General features: G+C 42.7%; 1 protein-coding gene across 3 annotated transcripts in view; it reads right to left on the bottom strand.

The window, feature by feature from the left end:
• The window catches only part of LOC137379721 (contactin-1-like), a 934,724-nt gene that overhangs the window by 522,315 nt on the left and 395,902 nt on the right, over positions 1 to 16,507 (bottom strand). For all 3 annotated transcript variants that reach the window (XM_068050989.1, XM_068050987.1, XM_068050988.1), the window contains 2 exons: positions 4,891 to 5,017; positions 4,369 to 4,541 (listed from right to left, as the gene is read on the bottom strand). In XM_068050989.1, the coding sequence (XP_067907090.1) occupies positions 4,369 to 4,541; positions 4,891 to 5,017 (300 nt within the window). The remainder of the gene's footprint in view (positions 1 to 4,368; positions 4,542 to 4,890; positions 5,018 to 16,507) is intronic.

Raw genomic sequence — 16,507 nt, forward strand, 5'->3', positions numbered from 1 at the left:
TTTCTGCCTGCCCTGAAGAGTGAACATTAGTGGGATTGTTATGCTAATTACAGAAAACAGATAGCAATAACTGACCTTAACTGTGTATGTGTATTATGGTCACAAATTAATAGATAGTTTAACACAAGCAGAGAGAGTGGTATAGTGGTAATGTCACTGAACTCGCAATCCAGATGTCCAGGCTAATACCTGGGGGCAGCTGGTGGAATTTAAATTCAATCAATTAATACAAATCTGGACTTGTCTCAGTAATGGTGCCACGAAACTATCGCAAAACCCCATCTGGTTCACTAATGCCCTTTAGGGAAAGAAAACTGCCATTCTTACCTGGTCTGGCCTACATGTGACACCAGACCCACAACAATGTGGTTGACCCTTAACTGTCCTCTGAAACGGCCTAGCAAGCCACTCAGTTGTCAAGGGTAATTAGGGTTGCCTAACAAATACTGGCCTTGCCAGTAATGCGCACCCATGAAAGAATAAAAATTTAAGTGTGAGGTATTACATTTTGATTTTAAAAATAAGGTCACATATGACTTGGAAAATAAGAATACAAATAGGGTAGAAGAGCAAAGGGATCAGGAAGTATAAATAGACAAATCATTAAAAGTAGTTACAGGTTAATTAGGTCTTAAAAAAAAACCAAATCAAGCACTAGGGTTTACTTCTCGAGTGACAGAATTGAAAATTAGAATAGTCATGTTCAATTTGTATTGAACCTTGGTTAACCCATACTTGGAGTCCTGTGTACAGTTGTTGTCACTGGAGAGGGTGCAAAAAAGATTTACAAAGATGAGACGAGAACTGTGAGGTTATACCTATCAGGAAAGGATATAAAGGCTAGGAGAGAGGTTGAGGAATAACCTGCTAGTGGTCTTTATAATTGTGATACGTTTTGATAGTGTACACACAGAGGGCTGAATTTTGCATTCATGCCGCTGGGAGTGGCAGCAGGTGTGAAACATGGCGGCTGTCCCTACGGGATCCATTCCAACGCAATTACGCGACAGGCGGCCATTTTACATATGCACGTGGCTACCCTACCCAATCACATGGCAGGGCGGCCTCGGCGACACTGTTCACGGCATCACTTGGTGAAGGAGCAGGTGCTGGCACCATTTTTAAAAAGGCTTCCAGTGCTGCAAACAGTGCAACTTTACGCAGAGTTCACCCCTTCGCCCCCACATCCATCAGAGTGCAGCTTTCACCCCTTCCCCCCATTACCCATCAGAGTGCAGCTTTCACCCCTTCCCCCCCCCCATTACCCATCAGAGTGCAGCTTTCACCCCTTCCCCCCATTACCCATCAGAGTGCAGCTTTCACCCCTTCCCCCCCCCCATTACCCATCAGAGTGCAGCTTTCACCCCTTCCCCCCACATCCATCAGAGTGCAGCTTTCACCCCTTCCCCCCCATTACCCATCAGAGTGCAGAGTTCACCCCTCCCCCCATTCCCCATCAGAGTGCAGAGTTCACCCCTTCACCCTCCCCTCCCCCAAACCCATCAGAGTACAGAGTTCACCCCTTCTCCTCCCCAACACCCATCGAATGCAGAATTCACCCCTTCCCCCCGCATACCCATCAAAGTGCAGAGTTCACCCCTTCACCCCCACCAAAGCCACTGGAACGCAGAGTTCACCCCTTTGCCCCCAATACCGATCAGAGTGCAGAGTTCACCCCTTCCCCACCTCAATGCACCAGCTTTCCCTGGAAGGGAAAGTGAAAGTGCATGAGGGCCGCTCGTTACACTGAGGATCAGGATCTGAAGGTAAGATCGCTGCAGTTTACATTTTAATGTATGCAAATGTGTAATTTAAATATGCTAAGTCAGGTCTCATCGCACAGTGGCGGAGGGGCCGCCATGGAGCTTCCCTGCTGCCAGGAAGATCGGGCCCAACAATCCTGCCATCAGGTTCCGTGGTGGCTGTTGTGGCTCCAATTTCCCAGTGGCACTCCAGTGGCTATGGTGGGGGTGAAGGGGTGAACTTCCCCCCACCCCCACCATGGAACCCAACATCAGGCTGGGAACAAAATCTAGCCCAGAATTTTTCCACTTATGGGCTGACCGATCCTTTATCCCCTACCTGAGGGTTCTGGGGATATGTTTCGGAAGGGCCGGGGTGTGCACCAAAACTTGGGAGGAGCGAGTAGCCAAGGTACAACAAAAGTTGAGCATGTGGGGGCAGCGATCTCTCTCCATTGTGGGTAAGAACCTGGTCATCAGGTGCGAGGCGCTCACGTTGTTGCTGTACGTGGCGCAGGTCTGGCCCATACCCCACTCCTGCGCTGTGGCAGTCACCCGAGCCATTTTCCGCTTCATCTGGGGATCTAAAATGGACCGGGTCCAGAGGGACACCATGTTCAAACCCCTGGATAAGAGCGGGAAAAATGTACCCAACATGGCCCTAATCCTGATGACCACCTTCGTGTGCGGCTGCATCAAGCTGTGTGTAGACCTCCAGTACGCAAACTCCAAGTGTCACTACGTGCTGAGGTTCTATCTGTCCCCGGTGTTGCGAAGGATGGGCCTGGTCACATTGCTGTGGAATGCTCCATGCAGTTGGAACGTGCCGTACCACCTATCCTTCATGGAGCAGTTTCTGCAGGAAAACACCTTTGACCACCGATCCATCAGGCAGTGGTCTGCACGGAATGTCCTCAAGGCCCTACGGGAAAAGGAGACGGTTCCCCGAGCAGACCGCCAAAGTCATTTGGCGGAATGCCTCATCACCAGAACTTTCAAACAAGCACCAAGATGTAGCTTGGCTGGTGGTGAGAAGAGCCCTCCCTGTCAGATCTTTCCTGCACGCCTGAAGTCTCGCCCCCTCCGCACAATGCCCCCGTGGTGGCTGTGGTGGGGAAGAGACGGTTGCCCACCTCCTCCTGGAATGTGTCTTTGCAAAGCAGGTGTAGAAAGAGATGCAGTGGTTTTTGTCGCGATTCATCCCAAGCAGCTCTGTAACACAGGAGTCTGTGCTCTACGGGCTGTTCCCAGGGACGCACACCGAGACAAACATCAACTGCTGCTGGAGGACTATCAATTCGGTGAAAGACCCCCTTTGGTCTGCCCGAAACGTGCTGGTCTTCCAGCGCAAAGAGTTGTCCACCACCTAATGTTGCAGACTGGCACATTCCAAGGTCTAGGACTACGTGCTGAGGGACGCACTAAAGCTTGGGACAGACGCAGCAAAGGCTCAATGGGGAAAGACCACAGTGTAAGGTCCCCCCACCAAGCTGAACTGAGGGGCTGGATCCATGGGAAACCCCTCGAACTGTATCGGGAAAATTTTCATTTGCTGTAAAATGTAAAAATGTAATTGGCATGACAAATGTGAAATGGAAGGGTTGTGAGGCAACTCATGATTGTAATGAAGCAAACGGACCTCCTTTGCACTGTTTGTATTTTTTGACTTGGTGCTGTTGGAAACTGGTAATGTAATTTTTACAGATTTTTATGAATAAAGTATATTTTGGAAATAAAAAAAAAATGGGATAAAGCAAAAATAGAGGCTATCAATATAAGATAGACACCAAGAAATTAAATAGGGAATTCAGAAGAAACTTCTTCAGCCCAAGAATGGTGAAAATGTGGAACATGCTACCACAGGGAGTGGTAAAAGCAAATAGTATTGAAGCATGTAAGGGGAAGCGAGACAAACAGATGAGGGCGAAGAGAATCGAGGGTTATGCAGTTAGAATCAGATGAGGAAGGATGGGAGGAGGCTCAAGTGCAGCATAAAAACTGGCAAGGACTGGTTGGGCTGAATGGCGTGTTTCTGTGTTGTATACACTATATAATTCTATGCTTCAGTTCAGAGAGACAACACTTTCAGGAGATATGGAGGAAAAGAAAGAACCTTTCACAACCTGAGGACATCCCAAAGCAATTCACAGCTACTACAGTACTTTTTGAAGTGCAGTCACTGTTATAATGTATGTAGCGTGGCAGTATATTTGAACACAGCAAGATCCCACAAACAGCTTTGCGATAAATGACCACATCATCTGCTTTTTCTAATGATATTTTTGAGGGATAAATGACTAGAACTCCACGCGAACTTCCCTCCCTTCCCTACAATAGTGTCGTGGGATCTTTTACATCCGCCGGACAGGGCAGACAGGGCCTCAATTTAACATCTCAATTTAATATCTCAATGCAGCACTCCCTCAGTATTACGCTGGAGTGTCAGCCTAGATTATGTGCTCAAATCTCTAAAGTGGAGCTTGTACCCAAAGGAGAGAGTGCTACCACTGAACTATAAGTGCAACCGAAGAGGAAATAAATGTAAAAATAAAATACCCAACGAATACTGGCTGGCACATAGATGCATTTAAGAGGATTTCTGGTTTCCAAATAAATAACTACGTACATCCAAATTGCAGCTTGGCCTCTTTGCTGATGATGGTTCCGTACTTGTTTGTTGCCAAGCACTGGTACTTGCCACGGTCCTTCACCTTTTCTGGGTTGTTGATAATTAGGTTGCCACCGATCATACTGTAGCGACTATCGTCCATATTAATGTCCCGGTTGTTCAGTTTCCACCTACATCAAACACAAAATGCATTTCTACATGTAAAAAAACAAAGAGAAACACAGCCTGTGCTACCAGGGGTGGTCCGAACCCACAAGATGTCCCTGCAATTATGTCAGACACAATGAAAAGAGTGATAATGTACATGAATGCAAAAGTAAATCAAAGCCATTCCAGTACTCACCTAGTGATCAAATGATAACAATAGAGGATTAGGAAAAGTAAAAGGGAACATAACGTGAGGTAAAACAGGTTTGACATACCTTCCAACACAGATACCAAACATATATAACTATATTCCTTTGAACACCCATAACAACAGACTGGGACATTTACACAAGCAAAAAAAAGTTCTTTTACCTGTAGTCTGGGGGAGGATTTGCGCGAGCTCGACAGTTTAGTGACAGTTTTGCTTCCTCAGACTCTTCTGGGTAGATGGTAGGCAGTGGTTGTTCTTCAAACACTGGTCCATGCTGCCTACTGTCTTCTGCAAGTACAACACACACAGCTATTATAGCCAGAGACAGCACCTATAAGAAATATTGCGGCATGTCCTACAAATCTAAATTGAACACACGTTATTTAAGTGCTGGTTTGATATGGTCCATCTATTGAGAGGATAACACGACCTACATTCTCATCACCTCCTTTCCCTAGACTGGGAATGACAATGCATCACTATTTTCTTCTTAACTCTACCTACTTTTGATCAACGTCAGTGACATGATACCATTTGGCTAGCTTGTCACCATGTCATACCCTACCAATTCATTTTCCACGGTAACACATGCTTTAAAAGAACACAAATGGATGAATGTAGCTCGTCACTGCTTTCCCTCAATATTCCTTCAACATTGAAGACACACTTATTTGTCCTGACACCACACAGCCACCTTGGGCCACATTCTAAAAGTCCACAAACCAAGCCACTGCTCAAGATACATTGTTTTCTGTAATACAAGTACAACTTTTGCTCTTTAAAAGATTCAGCTGACTTTTCTTCAGACAGAACCAGCTGCCTATGTCCTTAACTTCGCCAAATGCACCTCAAATTTCCAGAACCTAGCCAAACAGTATGAAGAGTTAAAAAAATTGATCTGATGGAATGACACTTGTGATCCGTAATCTGCACCTACCTAAGCATTCTGCTCTTTTAATTATTTACCCTATTAATCCATCACAATGTCCCCGAGGCAAATAAAGCCACATTGGGGAAGCCCTAGTGCAGCTGAGCACAAGAGTGGCAACAATGAGACAAATGTTGACAGGTGCTGTGATAAAATGAAACAAGATACCTGGGTGCATATTAATTATGATTCACAAAAGACGGCAGCTTGCATTAGTGTCTTAGCGTATGCAATACATTTAATCTCAACTAGCAGAGACCTGCTAAACATCTGCAGTCAAATTGGTATCTTTATTGCAACAGTACTTCTTTAAATACAGGATTTCTGCTTACTGTTTCGCCAAAGACTTCAAGAGAATCAAAACATCTCTCTCTGGAAAAATCTACATAAAGCTGGCCATGCGTAAATACAGGCCAAGGAATATAAATACAAATTTTATCAAAAGTCTGACCTTGTGACATGTCGATAGTCAGAGAATATGAAAGCTTAATTGGGAACTGTTTTCTTCTGAGTTGAAAAGGCAGATTTACATCTGTTGGGTTCAATATTATTTGAGGAATGAACACTCTACTTCCTTGAAATCTGCCTGTTATAATTTCCGTATCCATCATTGAAGAAAACAGTTTCTTAACTAATCTTGTTCCATGACAAAGCCCTAGTTTAGGATTCACGTGTCGTAGCAACATTATAATTGCTCCTTCCTTGAGTCTAGGTTGGTGCGGTGGCATGTCCATTGGAGTTAGACTGTGTAGAAACTCTGGAGGGTATAGTCTGTTATCATCTTCTTCATCTATAGAATCAACGCTGATGTATTCTTTTAATTCATCTGACAGCTTTTCTAAAAAAAATTTCATTCAAATCTGGTGAATCTTCATTTTTAGAAAAAATAGTTTTCAAGTCATAAGTTGTATCAAATAATTGTCCCCACCATTTTGCCACACTTAACCGATTCCATTATCTCATCCGCCTCTCCCATGCCATCCCCATTCCATACCATTCCCTCCTTCCCATGCCATTCCCTCCTTCCCATGCCATTCCATCCCGCTCTTGCCATCCCCATCCTCCCACCAATCCCATCCCATCCCTCATGGAAACAATCTCACCAGCCAAAGTAACTTTGTTGCTGGACTCCCCTTACCTTCTACTGTTTTTGTTCTCCACCAACACCCCCCAACCCTGCTGCTGCTGCCACCAACTGTTGGCAGCCACATGTGCGTCATGCGTTCCAGCCCTCCACGCGCCCCTTGTGTCTCCGTGCGCCATGCACCACCGACTCAATAAACCCCCACCAACAAATGTGCCCTTAAATTGGCCAATTAAAACAGGCGAGACAGACAAAAATCTGAGTCTTATAGATTACACAAAAAAAGTATCTACTGAAATCACTATTAAATATGTACAACTCAAGGTATAGTCAATATAAAATCATACAAGTAGTGCATTATAGACCTCTTTGAGTCATGAATTGAGCAAACGCTTAAGAGTACAAATCTAGTCTTGATTTTTAACATCTAGAAGATTGCTATCCGATAAGAAAGACAATGTGCAATCAATGTGTGAACTGTACGCTCTGAACACAATGAAGTCTGATTTTCATTTCCGATGGTACAAGAATATGGCTCCAGAGTACATTAAACACTCCTTCCGAGTTGATTGAGTCTATGTATGATCTTCCAAAGCTCATTTGCTCCCACTTACACCTTCCAGACAGATTGGTCCATTACAGGGTGGAATTTCAGAGATCAGGTCTGCCTTTCCTCCGCAGAAAACACAGATGGCGTTGAGGCCACTTCAACCGCGACTTGACAACATGTCGCCCTCTGTTGCTCAAGTGTCATAGGTACAAAAGGAATTAGGAACGAATCTGACAGTTTTGCCAGGAGAAGATTTGAAAGTGAAGCAATCCATCTAGAACGGGCAGCAAACTGCATGCAGAACAGCCACAGTGACAGTTCCGTCTCTTTGTTTGTCATCTTCCTGCAGATAACAAAACCCAATTCCTGTCAACATGCATCACTCTAATATTCATGCTGTGGAAATATGACCCAAATCCATATTAAATTCCTGGGCAATGCAAACATATCAGCCAATGATACCCCAACAATTAGAATCAGCTCGAACATATTGCCGTGAAGCAACAAAATCTGCCACTTGATTTTGAAGCTCTGGATAACAATGAACATTTTGCTTCTTCCCCCCGCTTTAGAACAAAACTCAAGAGAACATCTCAGAGGTGCCTTTGATAACCAGTTATTAATCATAACATTATTTTCAGTTCTATGTAACTTCCTGACAGCTTGAAATGAAGGTAGTTAAATGACAATGTTACCAGTGCTGGAAAACCCAGGATGCCATCCTTTTTTACAGGTCTGTGAATAATCATCTTTGCAGCATGAGGCACCATTCAAAAATGTACATAGCCAATCTTTCAGTTATCTTGAGCCCTGTGAAAGACATACTACTGTCTAGAAACTATTGATGGCATGTTCAGAGATGAAATGAGATGTTCCAAATGGCATTAACCAAAAACGGATTATGATCGTTCAGCAAGTCCAGGCTGTGTTTACATAACATTCACTGTTGTACCAGAGATGTTAATCCTATTTAAATCAAGCAGGTTAATGGCCACTTTATAACGCTGAAGCATTATGTGTCGATCTGTTGCTATCATCAGAAGCCATTTCAAGGCTTGCATGTCTTCAAGTTTGAGATCAATATGCTAAAATGAAGAGTTTTAGTCACACCTAAGATTTTTATGCAATCATTATAAGTGAAAGTTCTGTTCTGTGCAATTCATAACTTTGTTTGCAAGGATTTAAAATATTAAAAGCCCTTCCATGGGACACCTGCCCTGATTAACCGTCCTTCACTTTTGCATCCTCTGCAGGATTTCTGAGAGTTCTTTTTAATTTGGTTTTCTTAGTTGGTTTATTTAATTTTCTACTAAAAACGTGCAAAAAATAAGTTGCACTTTAGCCAAAGTTCATTGTTTAAATTTTCTCATCACTGATGACAGACGTGTAACCACCAAATCTCCACCTCTGAGTCATCTCATGCAAAAAACTCTCTCCAAACTCATGCCAATTTTGGAACAGCAAAACTCCTGTAATTTGTTTAAGAGGGCATAGTATGAAAATTCCACACAGCCATCAGCCTCCCTGAATGAAACATGAGTGAGAACACTGCTTAGTTTGGTAACTCTGTATTGACCCCTGATTGACATGGCCCATGCTTCACTTCCTATGGTAAACGTACATGAGGGCTTTCTGTATGCTGGTAGGAGCTAGAGATTAACTTGAATAAGCAAAGCCAACAGCAACTCTCTTTGACTTAATGCTAAAGCTCCTGAGGTAATTTCTGAATGGAGAAAATTAATCATGTGCTTTCAGATCATAACAGAAGTGCCTGGAAAGGAGTGATGAAATGTGAAACTGCCTTCTAGACTCATATTCAATCCTAATTGGTTTGTGGGCTGAAATTACACTGTACAATATTATTAACACACAGATGCAGTTCAACATGTGCATGAAATTACTTTGCTCACTACATTAACAGAGAAATAAGTGGGTTAATCCCTTGTTAAAACAGCACTCAAAGGAAGTTCATACAAATGCATTAATACATGTTTATGTATGAATATCAATCCATTGCATTTTAAAACTATTAGCAATATTTGCCCTTCCTCAGTTCTGGGATATTGTAATGAGACCTTAGAATGTTTTGGAGTGTCAGAATGTGATATTGCACAGGTTGTTCAGTTGTATTAACCAAACCTGACTTAATCAACTGTAGTAAACACACACATAGATATCCAAAAATATATATACATATTTAAAGGAATAATATACATTAATGAGTGTTTTAAAATAATGGAAAGAGGCAGACAGAAGGACTAGTATTTAAGCTTCTGAACGTGATCCCAGCCAGAAATGCACTGTGCAGTTTTGTCTTCCATAACTGCTTGCAGGGCCAGCTCTGATCAGATGTCTTTCATCACTTTCCATCCAAGCTACAAAATTCATTCTGATTTCATCTTGATATTTATAAATTTCTCAAAATGCTCAGCGAGGTAAAAGAGAACCATTGTTCCAGAAGTGGGAAATGGAAATATTCCCAGATTTTGCCCGCAGCAAATGAGCGATCTGGGAGTAGGTCAGGTGGCGAGAAAGCTGGTGCCAATACAGGGCCTCATCATGTCCATGAATCCCCTCAGACTTCCTACACTGCTCCAAGCCACAGTACACACACACGCACGCACACACACACACAAAATCTCCTTCAATGAAACAACAATTGCATGCTCTTTGCTCGCAATCTCCACTGGCCATATGGTACACTCAGCTTGACCCAATAAGCTGACATGATGATTTCACACACAGGATCAAACTACATTCAAACGTATTAAAGCACAGAGCTCTACTGCAAGTCTAATGAGACCAACGCATAATGTGACATTTGTTCTTATTGTACTGAGGGGATATGAAATGAAGAATCCACACTGGTGATATAGAAGACACGTTTGAAAACAGCTTAAAGGGGCAGGGCTTCCAGAGGAAAAATTAATTGGCAAACTTTTATTTTTGGCTGAGGAACAGCAGCCAGTGGAGCTGTGCATCATTTTCATCCACAGTAATGTCAAGCACATATCATGTAATGATTCACTTCGGTCCAACTTATGTTTCATCATGTTCACAAAACTTTCCCAAACTGATTTTCGTGAATAGATGGTGCCACTTTTTAATGGTGTCTCTTTTCAAAGCACACTCAGGCCTCCGCGGTACTTTATATCACCCTTTACACGCACAGAGCAGCAAACCCATGAGCAGCTATGTTGAGTTCCTGCCCTTGCTGGGTTTGTGAATTTTACATCAGGTTCAAGAAAGATCTAGCTTTCAAACCTTTGTCTGTTTTAACAAAAATCCAGCAAATGAAGGCAGCTGGAACTGGATCTGACCAAAAGAATAATATAAAATGGGAAGATTATACAGCTGCTTTACAAGGCGAGATTACAATACTGTCCTTCCTTCCCCAGGCTTCAATGGGCAGGCACCTCCACTCCAATCAAACAACAATCCACCATCTTACTGACCCGACTTAACACGTCTTCCTGCATGGATCCATGTTGGTCCTATTATACTCACAGCTTTGCTGCAGATGAAAAACTGGCCCCAATTGTTCGCAGTTGCGTCACTGACCAAGTTACTTTAGTGCTCATTCCCATATCTAGCACAAGATTAAAATTAAGTAATGCAGAACATCAGTATCAAACTCTATAGAATTCCTTTCTAGCAATACTCCCCTAATCAATGTATATGAATCTTCTGTGCATGTAAACACAGAATGTAACACTGTATATATCCTGTATATCTGTGCCACTGGCTACTGTCAGCAGATTTCAAGAAGAGTCACTGAACCTGGCAGCAGCAAGAACACTGCAAACACAGGAGACAACTGTTTGATAAATGTGCTCACAGAACAGCCAATATTAATTTTTCCCTGTAATATTTTGATAGTTCTTTCTTTCAATGTATCTTCAGTATGTCGGCTGCCATTGTACCAAACCGCAGATCATTAACTGGCGTTCTGATTTCCAGCCGGTCATGGTTCATTAGACCTGGCTCTTAATATGTCTCTAACTGTCAAGAGTAAACTCTATAGGTGCATGCATGGGCAAGAGCTCTTCTTCAAGTGAAGAATATTAACTGTGTTGGTGCACTGTGTTTCACTCAAAACATTGTAAGAAACTCAACTTCAGTTTAAAAAGCACCCAGGAGACCCAACAAACAGAACCCCGACCCCCTTCATCCCAAGCACGAACCTGCAATTGTACTCCACCTGGTTCAAAGCAAGGTGGCGTAAGGCAGTTTTAGCCTGGGTTTGTGTCACTCCCCTTCTGATTCAAGACGTGACTGGTGAGCTACACTGTCACTGTGCTGTCGCTGGGGTTTATAAAGTACAACTGCACTGAGCGATTAAGCAAAGTGGGGCCCCTCGAGTTTCATTTCTCAAACAAACAGGCTTTAATACTTACTGGATGCTTAACCTCCCAGGAAACTAGTCTGTGATATTTCTGGATGAACGTCCAGTTGTCAGGTCACAAATGCTGAACCATAAATGCACAAACCATAAGACATTGACCACACATAGTACACTGGCCACTGATGGCTGCCACAAGATCTCTTCTCTGAAAGTACAGGCACAATATTGGACTCTGAAGCTCCGAATATATATTAGAATAGATAGCCTGCAGTTACTTTAAAGCTGTAATCTCATTTTAAGGTTGACAGCATGGTTATAAGCAGTTCAAGCTTTTCTCTTGAGGTTTATGGTATCACTGACATCCTTGATCATATCACTGCCTTATAATCACTCTCACATAGCCATTATTTTCTACTTATGTGCTACACAGGGGCCTTATATTTTATGTTTGGACATCACAACAAATCAATACTTTGGGACAATAATGCCACACAACAACAAAAATCAATGGTGCAATATTCCTGTCAAAAGCCAGTTAACTATGAATCATCCCTGTGTTCCTAATAGGGGCACATTTCACAGATGCAGCTCCTGAAATCAAACAACACAACTGTCACTGAATCTCTGCCAAGCAACTGGTGAGGTTGTCAATATGAAGTCCTACCCTGGGGTGAGGTAAAATCTTCAATGCCATCTTCACACAAAGGGTAACAGAAATCTTGAATAGGTTTTGGGACAATTAAAGCTTCCATGACAGAAATTGGTAGACTTTTGTTGGGTAAAGGTATCAAGGCATATGGAGCTAAGGCAGGTAAATGGAGTTGAGGTACAGCTCAGCCATGATCTAACTGAATGGCTGAACAGGCTCCTGTTAAGCGATGCTGATTGACCAATTCCAACATTGTCTGCCTTTTAAAGGCTCACAGAACACCCTTATTTTATCATTGGTTTTGCTTCAGGGCATGAGGACAAATTTGTGGTACTGAAAGCCATCCCGCTGACACAACAGTGATCATGTTGGATAGAGAGGTACCTCTGCTTCTCGATTCCTTTAAAAAATGTGCAACCCAGAAAAAAGAAAGCTCATGAAACAGTCCACTCAAATTGTTTTCCTCATAAATGCATGGAAATTGTGACTTTGCAGAAGGATTGTACTATAACTTTAAAATTTATCAATGTCTATCAAATAAAAGCTGCAATTTGACTCTGTATGTTAACTATGGAAAGTTGATGTGAGCACAATCAATAAAAAGATTGTATTAAGACTTGTGGAAATACGTGGTTCCAGAAAGGCAGTTCTATTTATGGCTCTTGTTTCAGCTTATCTCTGATCACCAACTGGGGATTGTAGGAACTACAGTAAGCTGTGGATATTTTTTTGTCATTCATTCTCACAATATGCACATTGCTCGCAAGGCCAGTATTCATAGCCCCATCCCTAGTTGCCTTTGGGAAGGTGGTGGTCGGCTTTCGTCTTGAACCACTGCAATCCATGTGATGAAGGTACTCCCACAATAGGTCTGGAGTTCAAGGATTTTGTCCAAGTGACCATGAAGGAATGATGCTATATTTCCAAGTCAGTATGGTGTGTGTCTTGGAAGGAAGGTTGGAAGTGATAGCATTCCCATGCACCTGCTGCCCTTGTCTTCCTAGGTGGTAAAGGTCGTAGGTTTGCGAGATGCTGTTAAAGAAGCCTTGGCAAATTGTTGCAGTGCATCCTCTAGATAGTACACACTGCTGCCACAGTGTGACACTGGTTGGAGGGAGTGAATGTTTAAAGCAGTGGATGACTGCCTATCAAGCAGACTCTTTGTCCTGAATTGACAACTCCAAAGAGAGAAGCTAAATTGGTGGATTTCAACTTAATATCAAGTCCCTCTTCATGAAACACCATTTGGCAAACTTTTTCCACTAGTTTGCCAGCACACAACTCAATGAAGCCTCGAAATTCATCAATGTCTAGCTTGTTTGGAAAACCTTCCCAACAGAAATGATGGGTGGCACTTCTCCCTCCCCAAACTAAAGGTTCAATCAATACTTCCTTCATGAAGATAGCACACCTTTAATGTAGGAGTGATGTGAATTTTGGATTGAGTTAGAGTGACTTTGAAGTAGGAAGACTGCAAGTCAAGCCAAGTGAGACGTGGGTGGCTGCGACTAACTGCTTGAAGGAATCACATGAGCAGCACAAAGTCAATACTACCCAACACACAGGTAGTCTCATTATTTGCAGCTTGCAATCACACTGGCATGGAATAAAATGAGCGATACCACAAATAGAATTCTATGGCCAGTGGTATTTCTTCTATGGCTTCAGAATTCTCTATGGTGCATAGAGTAATGGGTGTTTAAATATCACAAGCCTTTCTATAAAACAAAGAAACCTTGTGTCAGGCAAGCCCTCCACCTGCCAAGATGGAGACACACATTATTTCACCACACGAACATTACAACTTAAAATTGCAAGACCCTGACTGGAGAGACATTTGCATAGTAACAGACAGTGTTGAAACAATGGGGACCCAGTCATTGCTTCCCCAATACACAGAAGAAGTGGTCAGATGAGTTTTAGTCACTTGACTGACTGACTGTTGCGAGTTTTTTTGAATCTGAACTTCCACCATGGAAAGAAATCAGCAGGCTGGTAGCTTCTGGACTGAGAACACCTTTCTCTTGTCTGCTCTCAAGACATAGGAACTTCAAGAGAGAAAGGTCTTCTACAGTGAACAAGATTTAAGAAGAATACTGGGCCCCAACGAAAAGTAAGAGCTGTCTACAATCAAGGACTCTACGGTGAGCTGGAAACACAGAAACAGTAACAAGAAACCCCCTTTACAGACTGACTCAAACCTCTCCATTTATTTTTCTGCTGCTCTTTTTTTGTCCCTATTTGCATGTGTGTATCCAATATTATTCAAATGTAAAAAGCTGGGTTTCCAGATTCTTAATCTCAAGGATGTATCCGAGGGCTGCACTTATAGATGCTGTAACGTGTGCATGCTAGCGTGGGCAAGTCGTATATCCGTAGGCATGAACCATATTAGAGTTTAAGTTTAAGTTTTAATAAATTTCACTTTCTTTCTTCAAGCCGAAGGAAGCCTGTTTATGCTCATTTCTTTGCGTTATAATTGGAAAGCTGTGAACAAGGATTCATTCACCAAGGGGGAGCTCAAAACATGGTGTGTTTAAAAATTAAACCCTGTTACAATAAGACCAGGTGAAGACAGTAAAAGACCCCCAGACACCTTTCTCACCTGGTCGTAACAGAAATTTGGGTGCTAGCATCCGGAATTTTACCCACAGACAAACAAGTGAAATTGGAAGTGGGAAGCCAAATTGTTCCCAATCAAAAAGAGCAAGGTTTTAATACAGTTTTTTTGTGGTTGTGTGTGATTGAAAACTAACATGTCTGCAACTGAAGCGAGTAGCTCTCCAAGCTAGGGTGAAGTAATTTGGGATAAGTTAAAAGCACTGTAAATGGAGGAGTTGAGAAAAATGGCTGAACAGGTTGGGATCACTGTACGTGGCAAGGCTAGGAAGTCTGAACTCCATAGGTTAGTGGTGAACCATCTTTCTCTTGAATCTGAAGAAGCAGAAGCAGTGTAAAAAAGAGAATCCGATAGGGTATTGTTAGCAAAGATGCAATTGGAACAAAGGAAACGTGAATTTGAGGAGAGAGGAGAAAGAAAGAGCCTTCCAGATGGAACATGTAGAAAAACAAAGACAGGAGAGGGAACGAGAGAGAGAGGAGAGAGAGAAAGAAAGACAGGAGAAGGAAAGAGAGAGAAAGGAGAGAAAGAGAGAGAAAAAATATACTGGAATGAATCCGTAGAGAGCTGAAGCAGCTTGAGGTAATTAGGGGGCGACGAAGTAACCCTAGTGGCCATGGCCAATATGGAGAGGCATAATTCAGGGCTGGGTACAAGATTGCTAAAACGCGCTCAATTAATTCCAAAATTCAATGAGGAAGATGTGGGGGCATTTTTCATGTCTTCTGAGAAACTGGCAAGGCCGCTAAAATGGCCAGCTGAGACCTGGTCTCTTCTTATTGCAACTCAAACTAACCGGGTTTATTCCTTATTGGCAGATGAGAGTTCATCAAATTATGAACTGACCAAAAATGCTATCCTCGGGGCATAGGAATTAGTACCCAAAGCCTATTGCCAAAAATTTAGAACCCTCAAGAAGCAAGCCAATCAAACTTATTTGGAGTTTGAAAGAAGTAAGCAGCTGGCTGAGGGGCTTTAAAAATACAGCTCAGCTATGAAACTCTGAGAAGTAATCAATCCTGTTAGAGGAATTTAAAATCTCTCTCCCATTCTCAATAAAGACCCATGTAGAGGAGCAGCAGGTTCACGGAAATAAAAGCAAAATACTGCGGATGCTGGAAATCTGAAATAAAAACAAGAAATGCTGGAAATACTCAGCAGGTCTGGCAGCATCTGTGGAAAGAGAAGCAGAGTTAACGTTTCGGGTTAGTGACCCTTCTTCGGAACACCCACCAGAGTTGCTAACAGCATTTACAGGAACCTGCAGAGACAAAGAGAGACTTCTAAGGGGCAGAGAAACTGTGAGGTTGATGCCTCACTGAGTCAAAGTGCCACAGGAGAGTGCAGCCAAGTCTGCACAAATACCTACAGGTAAGTGTCCCAGAGAACAAAGGGGAGAGTAACAAAAACTCCTCCCCCACAGTCAGAGGAAAAAGGAACCACCATCCCCTGAAGTCAAAAGTCTTTGCATGATTCAGAACATTCAGGATAGACCTGCCCACTACCAACTCTCCTGAAAAAAGGGGGAAATTAAAACAGCCCTGGGACCCAGAAAAGCCCATTTTTAATAGGCTTTAAGATTGGTCAATAAATGGAAATGAA

This window comes from Heterodontus francisci, chromosome 18 (assembly GCF_036365525.1).
Source record: "Heterodontus francisci isolate sHetFra1 chromosome 18, sHetFra1.hap1, whole genome shotgun sequence".
Classification (NCBI taxonomy): Eukaryota; Metazoa; Chordata; class Chondrichthyes; order Heterodontiformes; family Heterodontidae; genus Heterodontus; species Heterodontus francisci.